General features: G+C 35.3%; 2 protein-coding genes and 1 pseudogene across 3 annotated transcripts; 2 read left to right on the plus strand and 1 right to left on the minus strand.

Moving 5' to 3' along the window:
* Positions 1–307: 307 nt before the first annotated feature.
* Positions 308–1,968, minus strand: LOC136234164 (acyl-CoA-binding protein). The gene is made up of 4 exons (XM_066023947.1): positions 1,812–1,968; positions 975–1,092; positions 681–743; positions 308–577 (listed from the first exon to the last, which is right to left on the minus strand). Exons 1-4 carry the CDS (start codon positions 1,821–1,823, stop codon positions 498–500), a joined length of 273 nt encoding a protein of 90 aa, XP_065880019.1. The 5' UTR covers positions 1,824–1,968; the 3' UTR covers positions 308–497.
* Positions 1,969–10,034: 8,066 nt separating this feature from the next.
* LOC136232809 (uncharacterized) lies at positions 10,035–12,471 on the plus strand. Of its 2 annotated transcripts, none has more exons than XM_066022231.1 (4): positions 10,035–10,192; positions 10,763–10,931; positions 11,035–11,328; positions 11,616–12,471. In XM_066022231.1, exons 2-4 carry the CDS (start codon positions 10,791–10,793, stop codon positions 12,273–12,275), a joined length of 1,095 nt encoding a protein of 364 aa, XP_065878303.1. In that variant the 5' UTR covers positions 10,035–10,192; positions 10,763–10,790; the 3' UTR covers positions 12,276–12,471. The 2 variants fall into 2 exon arrangements, with proteins under 2 accessions (XP_065878303.1, XP_065878304.1); XM_066022232.1 differs by having other exon boundaries at positions 10,039–10,192; positions 10,781–10,931.
* Positions 12,472–12,608: 137 nt separating this feature from the next.
* Positions 12,609–14,856, plus strand: LOC136232808 (urea-proton symporter DUR3-like; annotated as a pseudogene).
* The last annotated feature ends 2,104 nt before the right edge of the window (positions 14,857–16,960 follow it).

Below are 16,960 nucleotides of genomic sequence, written 5' to 3' on the forward strand. Positions count from 1 at the left end.
TTAATCACGGCACCTTAAACATATTGATATTGGGGAAACTAACAATACACTTGTTTCGCTGTATTAAATTTTCTATAGTTCGACATGTCAAAACTATATTGAAATAACTATTAGAATGTAAGCATACAAGGAATTGATGCTAACATATACTATCCTTCCTAGATGACTAGAATTACATCTATATTTGAGTACATATATAGTTGGCTAGAATTATAACATGTATAGCAAAATATGGACATTTATTATGCTTAGAGAATGCATTAATTTCTATTTGCATAATTAAGGAATGCAGAGAAACGACTAGGAATTGGGAAAAATTCGAGACACAGATCACATTTCCAGCATTAATTTAAAACCATATTGGTACAACTACACAACTAATGCAAACAGATATGAGAACAACATATAACCAAATACAGAAAATTATTATGACTGATTTGATGTTTTCAAAGACAAGCAATCAACAGTAGGCCCTAAAGGATAAGAAGACACAGACACTAAGCAGCAACAGAAGCTTCTTCCAGCAACTGTTGAACCTTAGTAATGTAGTCATTCATGGCTTCCTCCTTAGATTTGCCTGCCAAAAAGAATATTTACATAATTAAAATCAATTACTGATACTGGGTCCATTTTACCACATGATAAAACGAACTATGATGAATCAGAATCAGAATCAGTACCTTCAACAGCCTTCCACGCATCCCACTTTGCTCTGTCTCTCATGTTGAACATTCCAGGACGGGCTGCAAATCAACGAATCCAATTTTAACTAATGCTCTTCTTTTATTTGGTTCAAATGAAATCAAATTTGGTATTTGATGTCAATGTAAAATGCAAGTTAACCAAAACTTAAGTTCATTTTCATCAACAACAAAGATGGAAAACTCGAATCACAATGTTAAGAAATTGAATAAACTAAATGGGGGTAACAGATTCAAACTGGTAAAGACCAAAACAGACCAGAAAGAACTCACCGGTGTTGACTGGTCCAACAGTGGCTTGCTTAAACAGGCCATACAAGATAAGTTTGTTCTCATTTGTAGTGGTTTCTGGAAGTGTCTTAACTTTCTCAGCATGCTCGTCAAAGTCCTCCTGCAGATACCAGCTCCACAATTAACACTCTTGTTTTTCCTCACATAAATCATACATAACAATGGCTCAAATGAACTTATTTTTGCCATTACTTGTAAGAATAATATCCAAAATTCCCTTTATCAATTGCCATTACATTCTATTCCTAAGAACTAAACAAGGTGAAATCAAAGAAAGGAAGAAACAAGTCCTTATCAAGTCCTGTGATCTCTCTAGTTTGATTACTATAGGATTAAGCTAAACAATTGAAGAAGAGTTATAAAGCAGATAAGAAGCAACAGGCTTGTGAAAAACGCATATATCCGAATCAACAGAGCACATAACGAAAGCAAACTAACTATTCCCCTTGCTTAAGTTACTAAATTTCACTCTCACACCTGTAATTTTCTTGAGACTTGTTTCAGAATCAAAATCGAGTTGAACAAAAAACCTTTCGTTCTTTCTCCAGTGAAGAAATACACAAATTTAAAATCAGGAGTTCAAATTGATTAGATCTAAAGACAGCCGGAACAAAATGCAAAATTAATTAGTCCAACGAATCAAATGGCAGATCTGAACAATAACCCATTAAATAATTGTAAACATGAACAGATAATCAAACAGATAAAAATTAATTTCCATCTTTTCATCAATGAAAAAGAGAAAATGAAAGACTGAGTATACAATGTATTGCAGATGAAACTAGAATAATTGAAGAGAGAGAGGGATTATGGCGATACCTTCAAACCCATTTCCCCAATTGAATGTTGTCAACTGAAGGAGAACAAAGATTGAATGAATTGGAAACCGCATAGAGGTTTGGTTACTTATAGAATGAAGGAAACGATTCCGTAAGACACCCACTAATAGAAACGTATTTAAAGCCGTTGGATTTGAATCATCCTAGAGAATTTTATTCTGCACGGTTTAAGATCGGTGATAGTGTGGCCTTGCTTGTACTAGATAAGGTCCCTGGTATAAAAACATTGGAAAGGATCTGTTTGTGTGTAGGTGCTCATACATATGCTGTGGCATATTCTCATAGTAATAGTAGTTACGTGTCATTGTTTGGTCCGTTGATGATACGACTAAGCGAGTAGTTGTAGTTGTAAAGGTTGTACATGTGGATGGTAGAGATGGAGCTTTAATTGCCTCAAATATAGCTTTAGAGAGAAACACCATCTTTTAGTTTTTCCCCAAATTAACCATTTTGAAAGTTTGTTGACAAAACAAAATATCTTATTCTTAGCTTTGGATAAGAAAATACTAGTTTTTTTTTTTTTTCCTTTTAATCTCATATCGGGAGAGTTAATTTCACCTTCACGTAAAATTAGTAAATTTTCAATTTTAATGTTTTAAATAGTATGATTTAAAGATTTTATTAACAGTAAATGACACATAAGATAAATGTGTTATGCATTTAGACATTACTGTCATACTTCCACTCTACAATTTATCTGTGAGTCTCAGGGTTCATAATGTAAGGTTAACAAATATTCATTTGATATGTTAATTTTTATCAATAAAACTTTTAACCGTGTCATCTAATAAATGTTGAAACTGAAATTATACTATTTTATACTTTACATGTAGAAGTTAAATTAGCTTTCCTCCGAATCCAATGAAAATTAGTTATTTAATATACTCAATTTTCTATTATGTATAATTATCAAAACACATCAAGTTAACTGAAAATTAATATTCTACTTCTTATGGATAAATATGATAATACCAATTAGAGTTGATAATTCTAATTAGGTTTGAGTAAAATAATTCTCTTAATTAAAAAATGTATTGAATGTGTTAATATACAGACAAGATTCCTACCAGCTTGTTTGGATGGAGGTATTTTAAAGTAAGTGAGGGTAAGTGATAGTAGCTAATCTTGTTTGTTTTGAGGTGTAATTAAATGTAATAGTAAGTGATGGTAGGTGAGGTGAAATTTGGCTGATTTTCTTTACACCACAAATTGGAGGGTAGGAGGTGACTGATTTTTCTTTTCCAAAATTACCCTCTATATTTTATTTTAAAATAAGACATTGTTTGGATATAAAAGTAATTTTGTACATAACTTACCTTACCTTACTTTACCTTACCATCAAACCAAACACAATTACATTATTGAACCATCACTCATCTTACCTTCTATCCAAACACAACAAATTATTTCATTCACTTCACTTACCTTATCCTACCTTACTTTACTTTAAAATACCCCCATCCAAATAAGACCTAAGTTTGATAACTTTGATAAATACATAAAATAAGAATAATTATCTCTAACTAATAAAGAGATATTTACAAAGTAAATTGTATAATAATTAAGAGATAATTGTTGTGATTATCTCTATCACCCCCTCAAGCGATGAGGGCTTGAATCGTGAGACGTGATCGAAGCAATTGAAAGCGAACACTAACTAGAGGCTTGGTGAGTACATCCATCATTTGATCATTAGTGGGAAATAACGCGAGCATTTAAAAAACCAGAACTAGCCTTTTCACGAATAAAATTGTAGTCAAGTTTAATATGCTTGGTCCGGTCATGAAAGACAAAGTTGCTGGTGAGATAGATGACACCATCATTATCGCACCATAATTGGACCGGATGAGGTATGGGAAAACCAAAGTCACCCATGAGAGATTGTAGCCACATGAGTTCCACCGTAGTATGCGCAACTGCTTTATATTCACTCTTTGTTAATGAGCGTGTGATGGTCGGCTTTTTTTATGTCACGAGATTAAACTATTACCAAGGTAAACACAAAATGCGCCTGTAGATCGACGATTATCGGGGCATCCGCCCCAATCACTACTGGAGTAACAGTGGATGTGTTGAGTTTTGGCAAACGATAGAACTATGCCATGATTTAAGGTGCCCTGAATGTAGTGAAAAACTCTTTTGACACATTTTCAATCCTTATCCGTGGGGGATGAAGAAATTGACACAGTTTATTTATCGCAAACGCAATGTTAGGACGTGTTATTGTGAGATGTTGCAGTACTCCGACTACACTTTTGTATTCATCCCCTTAGATAAGATGTTTGCCAAGTTCTTTGACAGAGTTGGAGTCATGGTCATCAGAATTAAGATCCCAATACAAAACAAACAAGTAAGTTTTCTCAAGTTAAAGGACTATATACACTATTATGACCTAGATAATAATTATGTTGACTATGAGTAAACCTTTTGTGCAATTATTATTTAACGTCACAGTTCGAATCATTCACCTCTTTGAATGTCCATATATTTATTCTGATATCATCAAAATGAGATTATTATGTTCTGATTAGTATCTCGTACTAGTCAAGAAAATAAACAGAGGTAATAATTTAAGAAGAGATGAATGTCCAATTCATTATCCATCGACTATGAATATTTAAGATTATTATTTTACCAAATAAATATATATCATTATTATTAACTCTTAATAATATCGTCTCTTTGTAAATAATCTCTAGACTAATGTATTTAAGTATTCATAACATGAATAACAAATATATATTATTAACTTCCATTTGGATAGGAAATTCACACTTTATACTCTACAACGGGAATGGCCTAGGGCATACAATACTTACGCAATGAATCATTGAGCTTGTTCCATAAAGATTAATTTTGAGAGATTACCGTGGAGAAAGTCATTAGAAATATCAAGTTGATTGATAAACCAACCATGTGAGGCAGCATGTGCACGTATAGTACGGGTTGTTGTTGCTTCGACAATTAGACTGAATGTCTCTTTGTAATTAATGCTAGATTGTTAAGTAAAGCTATAAGCTACCAAACGTGCCTTGTTGAAGCATGTGGGATCTATGTTACCACTAGGATGCGAGGCAATGAGAGACTAAAAAAAACCTCGCAAATGTAATATGGACATCCGAAGCTTCATTTGGTGTGCTCGTGAAGGTGGTGGTGTCAAACTGGTGACTGAGACATTGGTTGTAGGTGCATTCAATGAAATTATACCAGAGTCGGAAGTTGTAGGAGCCATCATCGGGGATAAAGTTCGATGAAAAAATTATGTCGAAACAAAGGTGGCTAGCAAGGGTTAAACTCAATGAAATAGAGGTGACTGACAAGGGGGTAAAACTCGAGCAAACATCCATAGAGGTGGTGTCGTTCGAGGAGGAACCACGCTTGTCGAGAATGTAGAGACTTCAAGTGTTGGTCCCGTGTGATTAGTTCCAAGGGGGGGGGGGGGGGTTAGGAACTAATGTAACTTTTTCGCTTAATTATACTGACTTAATAAATTCCTTAAGTTATTTAACTTTGTTTTGTTCAGCACGGCCGAGAGACGTAAGACATCTTTAGTCAGATGCTGACTAGAACTGTTTTACTTATGAGTTGGGAATTGACACTTGAGGTCAGCTTCCAACTCAGCACCACAATTACTCAGTATCAGCTTTTACAGTTTATATCCTGAGCAATTTAATCAAGCAACACATATATATATATTGAGAGAGAGTTAGAAATTACTCAGCACGACTTATCCCGGTTCGGCCTCTCCGCCTACGTCTAGTCCCCAGAGTCCCTCCGGGCTTTTTCAATCCAATACTGAGCTCTTTAAAGGTAGAGCACAAGCACTTTACAAGGCAGTTGAATATGCAAGATTACATTCCTCTATTCGTCTACTCAACTCCTACTACATGCTATAACCGAACACCTAGATTTCTCTACAGCTGAGTACTTAAAACCGAGTACTCAGCACAACTCTCTCAATTTTACAATTGATACAAACTTGTTCTTTCTAGATGAAGAACACTTTAGATGATTACAAAATCAATCTAGCTTTTACACAGAATTGGAAATATGGTGTAAGATCTTTTTCTTGTTTGAATGTGCTTTTGTATGTTTCTCTTTTGCTCTTTTTTTTTTGTTTCAGCAATCGGCCAAGGATCCAAGAATGAACTTGTCCTTTTATAGTTGAAATCTGAAGACTAAATCATTTGAATCTGGATCTATCCGTTGGATTCAAACGGCTCTTCATGCGACATTGTTCTGGCCAGCTTCAGATTTGCAGGCCAATCCTGTCGTCTGAATTTGGCAGGCGTCAGGCTTGTCTTCTTCTCGCAGGTTCGTCTTCTAGCGCCAGTTTTGTCTTTTAGCTAGAGGACAGTTGAACCATGCGTCTCGAAACTATATCCTTGCATGATTCCAAAGCTTCTGAATTGGCGCAGATCACTGTCGGATCTTGTCTTTTAGCAAACGGATCATTGGTGCTGTCCTGAAGAGCACTCAACTTTACTTTGATAGCCGTTGTCTTTGATCGTTGCTATTTACGATACTGAGTTGCTTTTTACTCAGCTTTCATGGTTAGCTTCGTTGTGCAAGATATTGTTCCAAAGAAGATATTTCTGAGTTACGTTCTCCTCCGCTTCTGTGGTCAGCTTTATCTGCAAGTTTCAGTTCTGAAGAAGACTTTCCTTCTTTCATACTGAGTTATACTTTACTCAGCTCATGCTATGTTATCATGATGACTACGTTCTGTCTTACTTTGATTCCTGTTCTTATATATATATATATATTTATTCTCAACATTGAACAAACATATTAGTACAATTAAATCAAAGCACTTAAATTTAATTGCCCCTTAATCATGGATTAACTTAAATCATTTTGTCAAATCAAAATCATGTGGAAAGGTGTTTCAACATCAAGGACGACTAATAATGGAATGCATGTAGGTTTAGAACTCGTATTTCTATGGGAAGTGTTTGGAGGCTGATAGCACCCAGGGGCTACTGGAGAAACATTCATCTAGTCCATTATATTAGAAGGAAAAGGTACATCAATGCGGTCTGATGTGCACAGACTATTGTTCTTCAAAAGAGATTGTAATGTGTTGGAGGAAGGAGAAATAGGTGTAGAAAAGTAATGAAAATTAGAGGCATTTTCTAGTGGTGGACTGAGAATAGATGGAAGTTGATGTTGTGTGCTTCCAGATGAATATACAGTAGTTGAAGTGTGATCTGAATAAGAGGCTGTCGGGAAGGTGTTCTCTTAATACTCAACGAATTTAAAATATAAATAGGACCAATATCATAATCTAAACTGATATCCCCAAACTGAATGGGATAAGGCCAATATAGATGCATAGTTTTGATCGAAAGTTGTATTTGTGTTGCTTGCGCAGACAGAGATACGGGAAAATGCCACATCTAAAGATTCAAAAGTGGATAACTAGGTTGTTTATTGTATAGTTTCAAATATGGTGATGTACTGTCTTAGGAGCGAGTTGATTAATCTTTGTTTGATTTGTCTTGGTAGAAGATCGAATGTTTCTCCTTGGTGGATTCATGGCCAGAGTAAGAAAATCTCTACTACACACAAGGTCTGCAAAAACACTTTTAGACAAATATGGAAAACAATAATGGACAAGACTAAGAGAGAGAAAAAATACACTCTGGGATTGTACTTAAATAGGACTGCAGAGTTTTAAGGATTAGAATTTGAAAGAACAATGGCTACCTCAATTAACTCATCTTTTTAAATTTGAATTTACTTACATATATCCTTTCCTTAATGAGACAAATGGTAACCGCTTAAAAGCTGCTATGATGTGAGCGGTTAATCAGAGCACGTTTCTCAACGTTCAATGGGAAGTGAGTTCAACTTCTCCACGTGCGATGAAGATTGCACCTGATTTGACAACTCAACACAATCTAAAAGATAAAATTTTCAAAATAACCTCATTATCTATTATTTAGACTTGGTAAAGTAAATCTAAAGTCCTAATCTTCAGGAACTCATTACCCTAAGGTTAAAATTTTAATTCAAGAGGATAAGAGTTATTATCTGCAATGTACTTAATTTTTCAAAAATTCAATCTTTCAATTGGGGACTGTGCATTTATATTATTCCAAGGTTCCAAAAGTGAGTGATGAAAATGTAAGGGCCAAAATACAATTTGTACACTATTCACATAAAATAGTTCTTCAATTTATAGCACATTCCCTTGTTTGATCAAATATACACATTTGAAATAAATTGTCCTCAATTTAGACTTTGATGAAAACGAAATCAATTGATCACTTAGAATTAGGTGAACCTATTGTGTCAAAATAAAACTAAATAAAACTTTGAAATTATTTATGTACAAAACTATTAGTAAGATAAGATAAAATTTTACTCATATTGGTGTTAAAAAACGGACACATTTTCCTGTTTGTGCTCAAGGTAGTTCCAGTGAGCACAATTCCTCAACTGGAACAATGGACATTATTGGATCCAAGAAATTTTTTAATTTCGTTGAGCATTAACTTTGAAAATCTCCTTGTTTGGGTCACTTATTTCCACTGCTCTATGAACATAGACCTTGACTGCTTCAAATAGGTCAGACCACCTTATCTTTAATTTTTCTGGAAATAATCTCAGACGTGAGTTGTAAAGCAATATTTTTTGTTCAGGGAAAACCTCTTTATAGTTTATGCTCTATCATGCACTCATTTAGTTCTTTCTTTGTACAGTTTAGCATTTCTATAAGCGCACATTCTGAATTCTCCTAATTGGCACAACTGAGTTTTCTTATGCTCTCCTATAGCTTTCGAGCAAAGATTTGTTTCACATAGTTTATCACAACTCTAGCATCATTGGTAAGGGGAGCAAACAATTCACATATAAGATTTCCATATTGAGGCATTTCATCCTTCCGAGAGATATTACCGGATTTCTAACATTATGCACACTCAGAAACATATATATGTGCGATGTGATTTTTTCCACCTTATCTATAAAAAAAATATGAACATACTAACGAGAAGTTTTACATTAAGCCAGGTATAATGGATCCGACTAATAAAAAATGAGATGCATATCATTTCATTAAGAAATGATGTGTGTAAAAGAAAGAGTTATACTAGTATTATCATATTTTTATTGGTAAAATTCAATAGTCTAGGACCATAAAAGAAGAAATAAGGTGTAAAAATATTCTCAACATTGGTAGCCGAGAATTATTTTACCTCTAACACCATAAACTATGCAATTTTTACGTTTGTAAGTTGGATCAATTTTACTCCTAACTACAATTATACTTTGGCGCAATCATGAAACTTGTTATTCTACTCCACTTGTGCGTTTGTTATCATTCATCAGCAACAAATCATAGACACGTGTACACCCGTTAAAAAAAATGCCAAAAAATATATTTTGTATGTACACTTGTTTTTTTTCTAGTGCAAACTGCAAGATAAAAAATTTAAATTCTTTTAATTTCATTTCATGTGTATACACGTGTTTTTTTTATGACATATAAATGAAATGAGATAACGAGATTCATAACTTCATATAGTATTTCATTAATAATAATTGAAAATTAATCCAACTTTCAAACGTAAAAAATAGGCAAAAAGCATATTTAAGCCTCTGAACTTTACCTGTTTTAAGGATAAAGCCCCAGATCAATTATTTTTCCACATTGAACCCCCGATCATTGATTTTGTTATGGATTTGGCCCTTATTTAACTTTTCTGTCGAGTTTGGACTGCATACGTCGTTAGGGCGATTCGGCTTGTTGACATGGACAAATAAAAAAAAAAGATTTCTTTGACTAGGAGAGATAAAAATTAAAAATTAAAACGAAATTATAGAAATTAATTTTCAGTATATTCTTCCAAACTCGATTTTCTTCACTCTCATTTTGTGATTTTTAACATTAGAATTGCCAAATCGATCTTCTCATCTCCTAAACTCGACAAAAAAGTTAAATAAGGGCCAAAACCATAACAAAATCAATGTTCAGGGGCTCAATGTGGAAAAATAATTAATCAGGGGCTTGATCCTTAAAACAGATAAAGTTCAGGGACTTAAATATGCTTTTTACCTAAAAAAAATTAACCCAACTTAAAATGACACTATTTTAAATATTAAAAATAAAATTATTCTTAAATTTCAATGTTAAAGTATTTTTTAGCTGATCCGTTCAAAAGGAATTTCTCCATTCTAAAGAGTTAACGCGAAAGAAGATTCGGGAAGCTGAACCGGTTCGTTCCGGTCCGGTTGGGTACCTAACCCATACCCATAGTATGCCTACAATCATCACAATTTACTTCCTCGGCTTTGCGTCTGTGTCCACCACGCGTCCGTTTCCACTTTCTCCAGGTCTTCATTTCTTCCTTTCAGGTAATAATCCTCTTCTTCGTTGCCTTCCTGTTACCTTCAATTTCCCATTTTTCTGTTTTTTATTCTGGGATTTGGAAATTTCACGTTCAATTTTCGTTTTACTTGTTTCTTTGATTTTATTTCCATCTGTTTCGTTTGCATGCTCGTTTTCAATTATATTTCCTTGATTTCTGCTTCTTTTTTCATTTTCATTCCCTTTTACTTGTGTCGATTTGGATTATCATTATTTGATTCATTGTCTTTTTTTATTAATTTTGGAACATTCGGAACTCTTGGATCAATTGGAGGATGGAGAAAAGGGTTTTACCTGTTTCTGCCTATTTGAACAAATTGTAGTCATAATTATTAATTGCTTGATAAATTTTGAATGATTTGTTTTAGTTACTTCTTTTCAACGAACATTGTTTATTTCTCTCCATTGTTTATTTGGACTATTTGATATTCTTATTATTGAATTATTTTTGTTGTTGTTGATGAACTATTATTGATTTTTTTTTTTTTTTTTAATGCATTCTATGTTATACATTACTAGATTGCCTTATAAAACTAAAAGTTAAATTGTTTTTGAAGCTGGTATTGCATTTTCAGAGTGGGAGCGATGGATTTTTTGTTCAAGGGAATGAATGAGGATAAATCTGATTGCCAATTTGATGACAACACAATCCAGAGATGCCCATTTTTGAGGAACATCAACAAGCCGACTAGCTTTTCTTTTTCTACAGTGACTTGCCCAAGTCCTGTAAGTAGTTATTCTTGTCATTACCATCTTTTTTCTACAATGACTTTTTTGTGTGCAATCATTAGAACTACTTACCTGAAGTTAATGCTCTGTTGTTATCCAGGTGAGAGGAGCTAAAGGTCCAATATTTGAAGATGGTTCAAATTTTGATTCAGCATTTAAGCTTTTCCATGGCAAAGATGGTGTTGTTCCACTCTCAAGTAGGTCTAGTGTTCAAAATAATGTATCAGAATCAGACTCTACGCCGATGTTCAATCCCTTGGCTGCAAAAGCTGCTACTATTAGTCTATCTGCATTTGGCCCTGGTGGGCCATTTGGCTTTGGTTTCTTCAATGATAAATTGAAAAATCAGCGGAAGAAATCTGAACCAGACAACAAGAATGAGAAATCTTCTCAGGTAGATATCCATTCATTACAAGTTAACTTATTGCCAAAGAGGTGAGGGTCCCATATGAGTTACAACCAGAAATGCATTGAGCTCAGGGAATCAACCAATTATTGCAAGCTTCTAAGACCTTTGTCGATTCGATTCTCTTTAAGCTTAGTTGCATCTGTTAAAGGTTGTCATTTAGCCAGGAATGGCTTGTTTGGGCTGCTTAGTTCAAGAATGCTCATTCTACAAGGTCATATCTATCATGCATTATTGAATACAATTCTAATTACACTGAGCTCTGTTTTTTCCAGGGAGGAAATACCTCAAAACACGAGGCACTTGGAAATGAGTGGTTAGAAACAGGCAACTGTCCAATTGCAAAGTCGTACAGAGCTGTGAGTAATGTACTTCCACTGGTGGCGTCAACTCTTCAGATACAGCCTGGCGTGAAGTTCAGATGTCCACCAGCTGTAGTTGCTGCAAGGGCAGCCCTAGCTCGGACTGCCCTGGTTAAAAATTTACGTCCGCAGCCACTACCTGCAAAGATGCTTGCCATTGCTTTATTGGGGATGGCAGTGAATGTGCCCTTGGGTGTGTGGAAGGAACATACTAAGAAGTTTTCATTATCTTGGTTTGCAGCAATACATGCAGCTGTGCCCTTTATAGCTATGCTTAGGAAGTCTGTTTTGATGCCGAAAACGGCTATGGCCCTGACTATTGGAGCCTCTATCTTAGGACAGGTGATTGGTTCTAGAGCTGAGAGGCACCGGTTGAAAACGGTGGTCGAGAGGGAAAGGGTGGGAACACAGACAGCCATTGCTGCTACTGCTACCCCTACTGCTGGAGGTTATAGTTTGGGTCAGGTTGGTGGCATCACAGGCACCAACTATCATAATGATGGAAAACCATGGGATCCTCTTGGTATGAAGGTTGTTGGATCAACTTCCTCACCAACTGACGTGTGTTGCTGATATCCCAACCTGTGACTAGTACCAGTTAAATAAGACACTACACTACACTGGTAATCAAGTAATATAATGTAGTCTTCACAGAATTCTAATTTGTCTAGCAATGGGGTCTATTTGTGCCCTTTTGCTGATGGTTGGTTGTAATAGCATATCCGTGTAGACTTTAATATATAATATAATATAATTATTATTATTTTAATGTCTTCCAATTTGCATGCATGGTCTTTTTTACTATAATACAGTTGAGCCATCAGCGTATGAAGAAATATGATCACCTAAATTGAGCATCTATAGCATCTACAGTGGTATGGTAAGTAACAATCTTTGTTACTTATCATTTTCATCTAAGCAAAAGTAACACCCTCAAATAACGTATTATGCATTCACTCAATTAACATATAGTTAATAATATTTTACCCAATAACAAAAGGTCAACGGGAGTGGTAGTAGTTTGGTCTCGCTTGATAATTTTTCAGTATATTTATATACGAGTGAGGGAATTCGGGAGTGAAAGAGGGGTTTGGGGATAATGCATATATGGATCATAAAAGAATCGTGGAGTTGGTCTAATAGAAGACCTTTCAGAACTTGACATATTTAGAGAGAAAATGCAAACTTTGTGAAATGATAATTGTGAATTTTGCATTTCGAGAAATTGCAAACTTCCAATTAGGCGCCTCCATGCGCTATTCCTGTAGCCGTGAGACTGTAGCTAACGGAGAAATGAATGAGAGAAAGGGTTATTACTTTCTAAGTTCTAAAATAGGAATGGTATGTCTAATGATTTAAATAATCAGATTCTGTATCTTTACCCCCTACAGTTCATTGTTGTTCTTGTCATTTTTGTGTATCTAGTTTACACAAGCAGCAGTAAACTGGGAAGTCCAAGTGTAGTATATAACCGTTTGGTGGAGATAACAAGCAAGTCAAGAGTATGTGAAGAACCAATTTCACATCAAGGACAATCCTGTGGTCCTGTCACTGGAAACTACAAAGGGTCTTACCTCACAATGTTAAGTTCTGGCGGATTTGTATTCGGTGTTATAAACATTGTTGGTAATTTTGGGACGGTATGTAAGCTTCGGCATTTGGCAGCTTCATAGTTTTTCGCTAACAGCAGTTGATGTTTTAACTTTTGGAAATTTTAGGGATATTGGGTGAGTGCCATTGCTGCTAGGCCTTCATCAACTCATAAAGGCTACTTGCTCGGGGGTCTAGTGTGGTTCGCAGTTCCATTCTCGTTGGCTACATCCTTAGGTCTTGGTGCACTTGCTCTTTATCTGCCGATAAGTGCGAGTGAGGCAAGTCGCGGACTTGTTCCTCCTGCTACTGCTATAGCTTTGATGGGGAAGGCAGGGTCTATACTTCTTCTTACCATGCTTTTTATGTAAGCCTCAGCTTAAACTAGCTTCAGTTTTCTTTATATTCTTCAGTTGTATCTATTTGACATCCATGTAATATGATCAGGGCTGTTACATCTGAGGTCATTGCTGTTTCGTCGTTATGCACTTATGACATCTACCAAACTTACGTAAATCCAAATGCAAACGGGAAAAAGATCCTCATGATATCCGTGCTGTTGTCTTAGGGTTCGGGTGTTTCATGGGAATGTTAGCAGTAATACTAAATAAGGCTGGAGTATCATTAGGTTGGATGTACTGTATCTTGCAATGGGAGTTCTTGTTGGTTCTGCTGTTCTTCCTATAGCTTTTATGCTCCTATGGAGCAAAGCAAACTCGAAAGGTGCAATACTTGGAACGATCATCGGTTGCCTGCTAGGAATTATAACTTGGTTATCTGTTACAGCCATCGAGTATAGCCATGTAAATCTTGACACAACAGGGCGTAATGCAACAATGCTTGCTGGAAACCTTGTTTCCATACTCACAGGTGGAGCTATCCATGTTGTCTGCAGTCTTCTTCAGCCGCAAAACTATGAGTGGGAGAGCACTAAACAGATCACAGTAGTTGAAAAGGAAAAAGATGAGTTGCCAGCAGAGGAGTTGAAAGAGGAGAGACTTAGCAGAGCAAAAGCCTGGATAGTGAAATGGGGCATTGGTTTCACAGTTGTGATTGTTATACTATGGCCTCTTCTCACTCTTCCAGGAGGTAACAAAATTATGAATTTATTTATCATATAATGCTCTCTACTTAAGGTTAATGGAAGGTGATTAAATGCAGGAAAATTCAGTAAGGGGTACTTCACATTATGGGCTGTGATAGCCATAGCATGGGGCACCATTAGATCAGTAGCAATTATTGCTCTACCACTGATCGAGAGCTGGGAGACCATTCAAAGTGTATTTCTGGGAATATGTTTACAAATGACAGGCTTATGGAGAAAATTATGTAAATAAAGCAAAGCTAAAATACAATTTTTGGCTTTACCTGAAACTCAGTAAACTTGCTTGCTCAAGAAAGAAAAAGCCAAAAAGGAAGAAGCATCAGAGCACTTGGCTTAACAGCCATGGATCAACAATTATTCGACATGTTCATTGTGTAAAGAAAATCTCACTTTGTTCATAAAACACAAAATGTACATTTCAATTGTACAATAAGAAGATTTTTGCTTATAAAATGCTTCCTGGTATGTTGATTACGCTCTAAACCGTAATGGTTTTTTCTCATGGTACATCTGTAGAATGCAAAATTTGATCATATTTAAAGGCTAGAGTTTCACATAATCTTTTTGCCATGACTTGGCAATTATAAAAAACATCATCACAACAAATGCACGAGAAATTATGTAATACAAGCTAAAGGAATTAATGAATGACAAGTCAAAATGAAGTGAACCAGGTAGTTCAAAGATGTGCCCATGGACTGCTCATACAATCTGTCAACGGCTAAAACTGTGTATCATAATCTATACATCTCTTAACTTTAAAATTTAAGCTGTGTGCCATTTATGTGTACTGGTCCTTGAAATACAAACTGAACATGCCTTTTCACTTCAGTTGAATCAGATTGCCAAATTTTCAAATTTCTGAACAATTACTGGATCCCCCTTCTTGTAGCCGTTTGCCTGCAGTTCCTCGAACTCTTGCTTCACCGCAATATGAGAAATGGTTGGTTTGTCCACAGTACCAAGTCAACAGGCTGCACCTAATTTTCTATTTATACCATGATCTTGATTATCAGATGCTATGCTTGGCACAAATATAAACCTGATGTGCTCAACATCTTCCAAGGAATCTGCTATCTCTGCCAGGAATTTAGATTTAACTCAATGATAGGAAGAGCATAACACAAACTTTGTGCCTTGTCTGTAACCAAGTGCATTGAAGCTTATGAGCAAAGTATAAATTGTTCAATGTCTTGCGCCATAGCTCTTCATCTAATCCAACATTAAGTTGTAGCCTAGTTATAAATATGAGTAGTTATTAGCAGGTGTGACTGACATCCAGCATATCCAATTCTGAGAAGAAAAAGACTATGAAGGATGTTTCTGGAATGGAAAACCAGTTTTAGACTTGTCAGTATCAATGACATCCTTCTTTGCAGCTGAATTAGCTGCTGCCCGTTCTTTCAAAGCTTCCTTTTCCAACCTTTTCTTTTCAGCCTCGGCCTGTCTTTGATTCTCATCACGTGCCTTTTTGAACATCTTTAAAAAAAGGACCAAGATCTGAGTCACTGCAAGGTGACGGCACAAGAAAAATATATGAAAGAGCTTAAAATATTCATATTACGATAAGTTGAAAATACTATTGTATCTCTTCCTTAAGACCAATCTAAAGCGTAACAGAAACATTAAACAACACAAAGAACAGAGATCCTTTGGAATTTATCACTTTCATCTTGTTTCAAGAAAATTTCGACCTAAAGCAACATAATAAGACAACCATTACATGATCATGACCTTTGGATTTAGAATTTGAAACATCAAAGCTAATAGAAATTCTAAATCCCTATAATGACTAGCAATTGATCACCTGATTTTGGCATAGGCTTTTATATTTGAAAAAAAAAAACAGTAATAAAAAACTTTACATCAAGATTGGATGGAGGGTTTAGAGGGGTTAATAAGGGAAGGGTTATTAAGGGTTGATAGAAACCTTTGTTTGGAAGGGGAGGGTTAGTAAGGGTTTTAAATCCATGTTTGGAACACACAAAAAAAAAAGAAAAAAAAAGAAGGGTAGGGTAATGGAGGGGTTTTGAAGGATTTTTTTAAAGAAATTCCATCCAATTTTCAACTCACCAATTTGGTGGATTTTGAAAGGTTAGAAATTACCCTTCCTTCCCTTTCTTTACCTTTCCATACCTTTCCCTACCCTTTTCTACCCTTTCTTTATTTACCCTTCCTTACCCTTCATCCAATCAAGCCCTACATCAAAGAGATGATCAAAATAATCAACCCTATTAAAATAGAATGGATATTGCTTAAGAAAAATAGAATGGTTATTAGAGCCCAAAATTAGGTAAATCTAGCGAAATGACAGAAACAGAGCATTTTGTTATGAGACCTTGCTCAAAAGGACAGCATGCTGGATCCTCTCTGAAGTATTGGGACAATGAATCCGCATTTCGACCCTAAAAGATAAGCACCAACACTTGAAAACTAAAAGCAGCACTTAAAGCAAATAGTTGAGCTGCTAAATAAAGGAAGAAAAAAAAAAAAAAACATGGTGAGGCCATTATTTGGTTCATTAAGCTCTTGATCTTTTATTTAGATAATTTTTTTTTTCTTT

This window comes from Euphorbia lathyris, chromosome 6 (genome assembly GCF_963576675.1).
Source record: "Euphorbia lathyris chromosome 6, ddEupLath1.1, whole genome shotgun sequence".
In the NCBI taxonomy this organism is placed as follows: Eukaryota; Viridiplantae; Streptophyta; class Magnoliopsida; order Malpighiales; family Euphorbiaceae; genus Euphorbia; species Euphorbia lathyris.

Bases quoted from the DNA above. Each gene is read 5' to 3' on its own strand.
- LOC136234164 (XM_066023947.1), bottom strand. The intron at 744-974 runs GTGAGTTCTTTC...GTTGATTTGCAG, and splicing joins TGTTGGACCAGTCAACACCG to CCCGTCCTGGAATGTTCAAC. The intron at 578-680 runs GTACTGATTCTG...TCTTTTTGGCAG, and splicing joins TGCGTGGAAGGCTGTTGAAG to GCAAATCTAAGGAGGAAGCC.
- LOC136232809 (XM_066022231.1), top strand. From the start codon at position 10,791: ATGGATTTTTTGTTCAAGGGAATGAATGAGGATAAATCTGATTGCCAA. The intron at 10,932-11,034 runs GTAAGTAGTTAT...GTTGTTATCCAG, and splicing joins CAGTGACTTGCCCAAGTCCT to GTGAGAGGAGCTAAAGGTCC. The intron at 11,329-11,615 runs GTAGATATCCAT...TGTTTTTTCCAG, and splicing joins AGAATGAGAAATCTTCTCAG to GGAGGAAATACCTCAAAACA.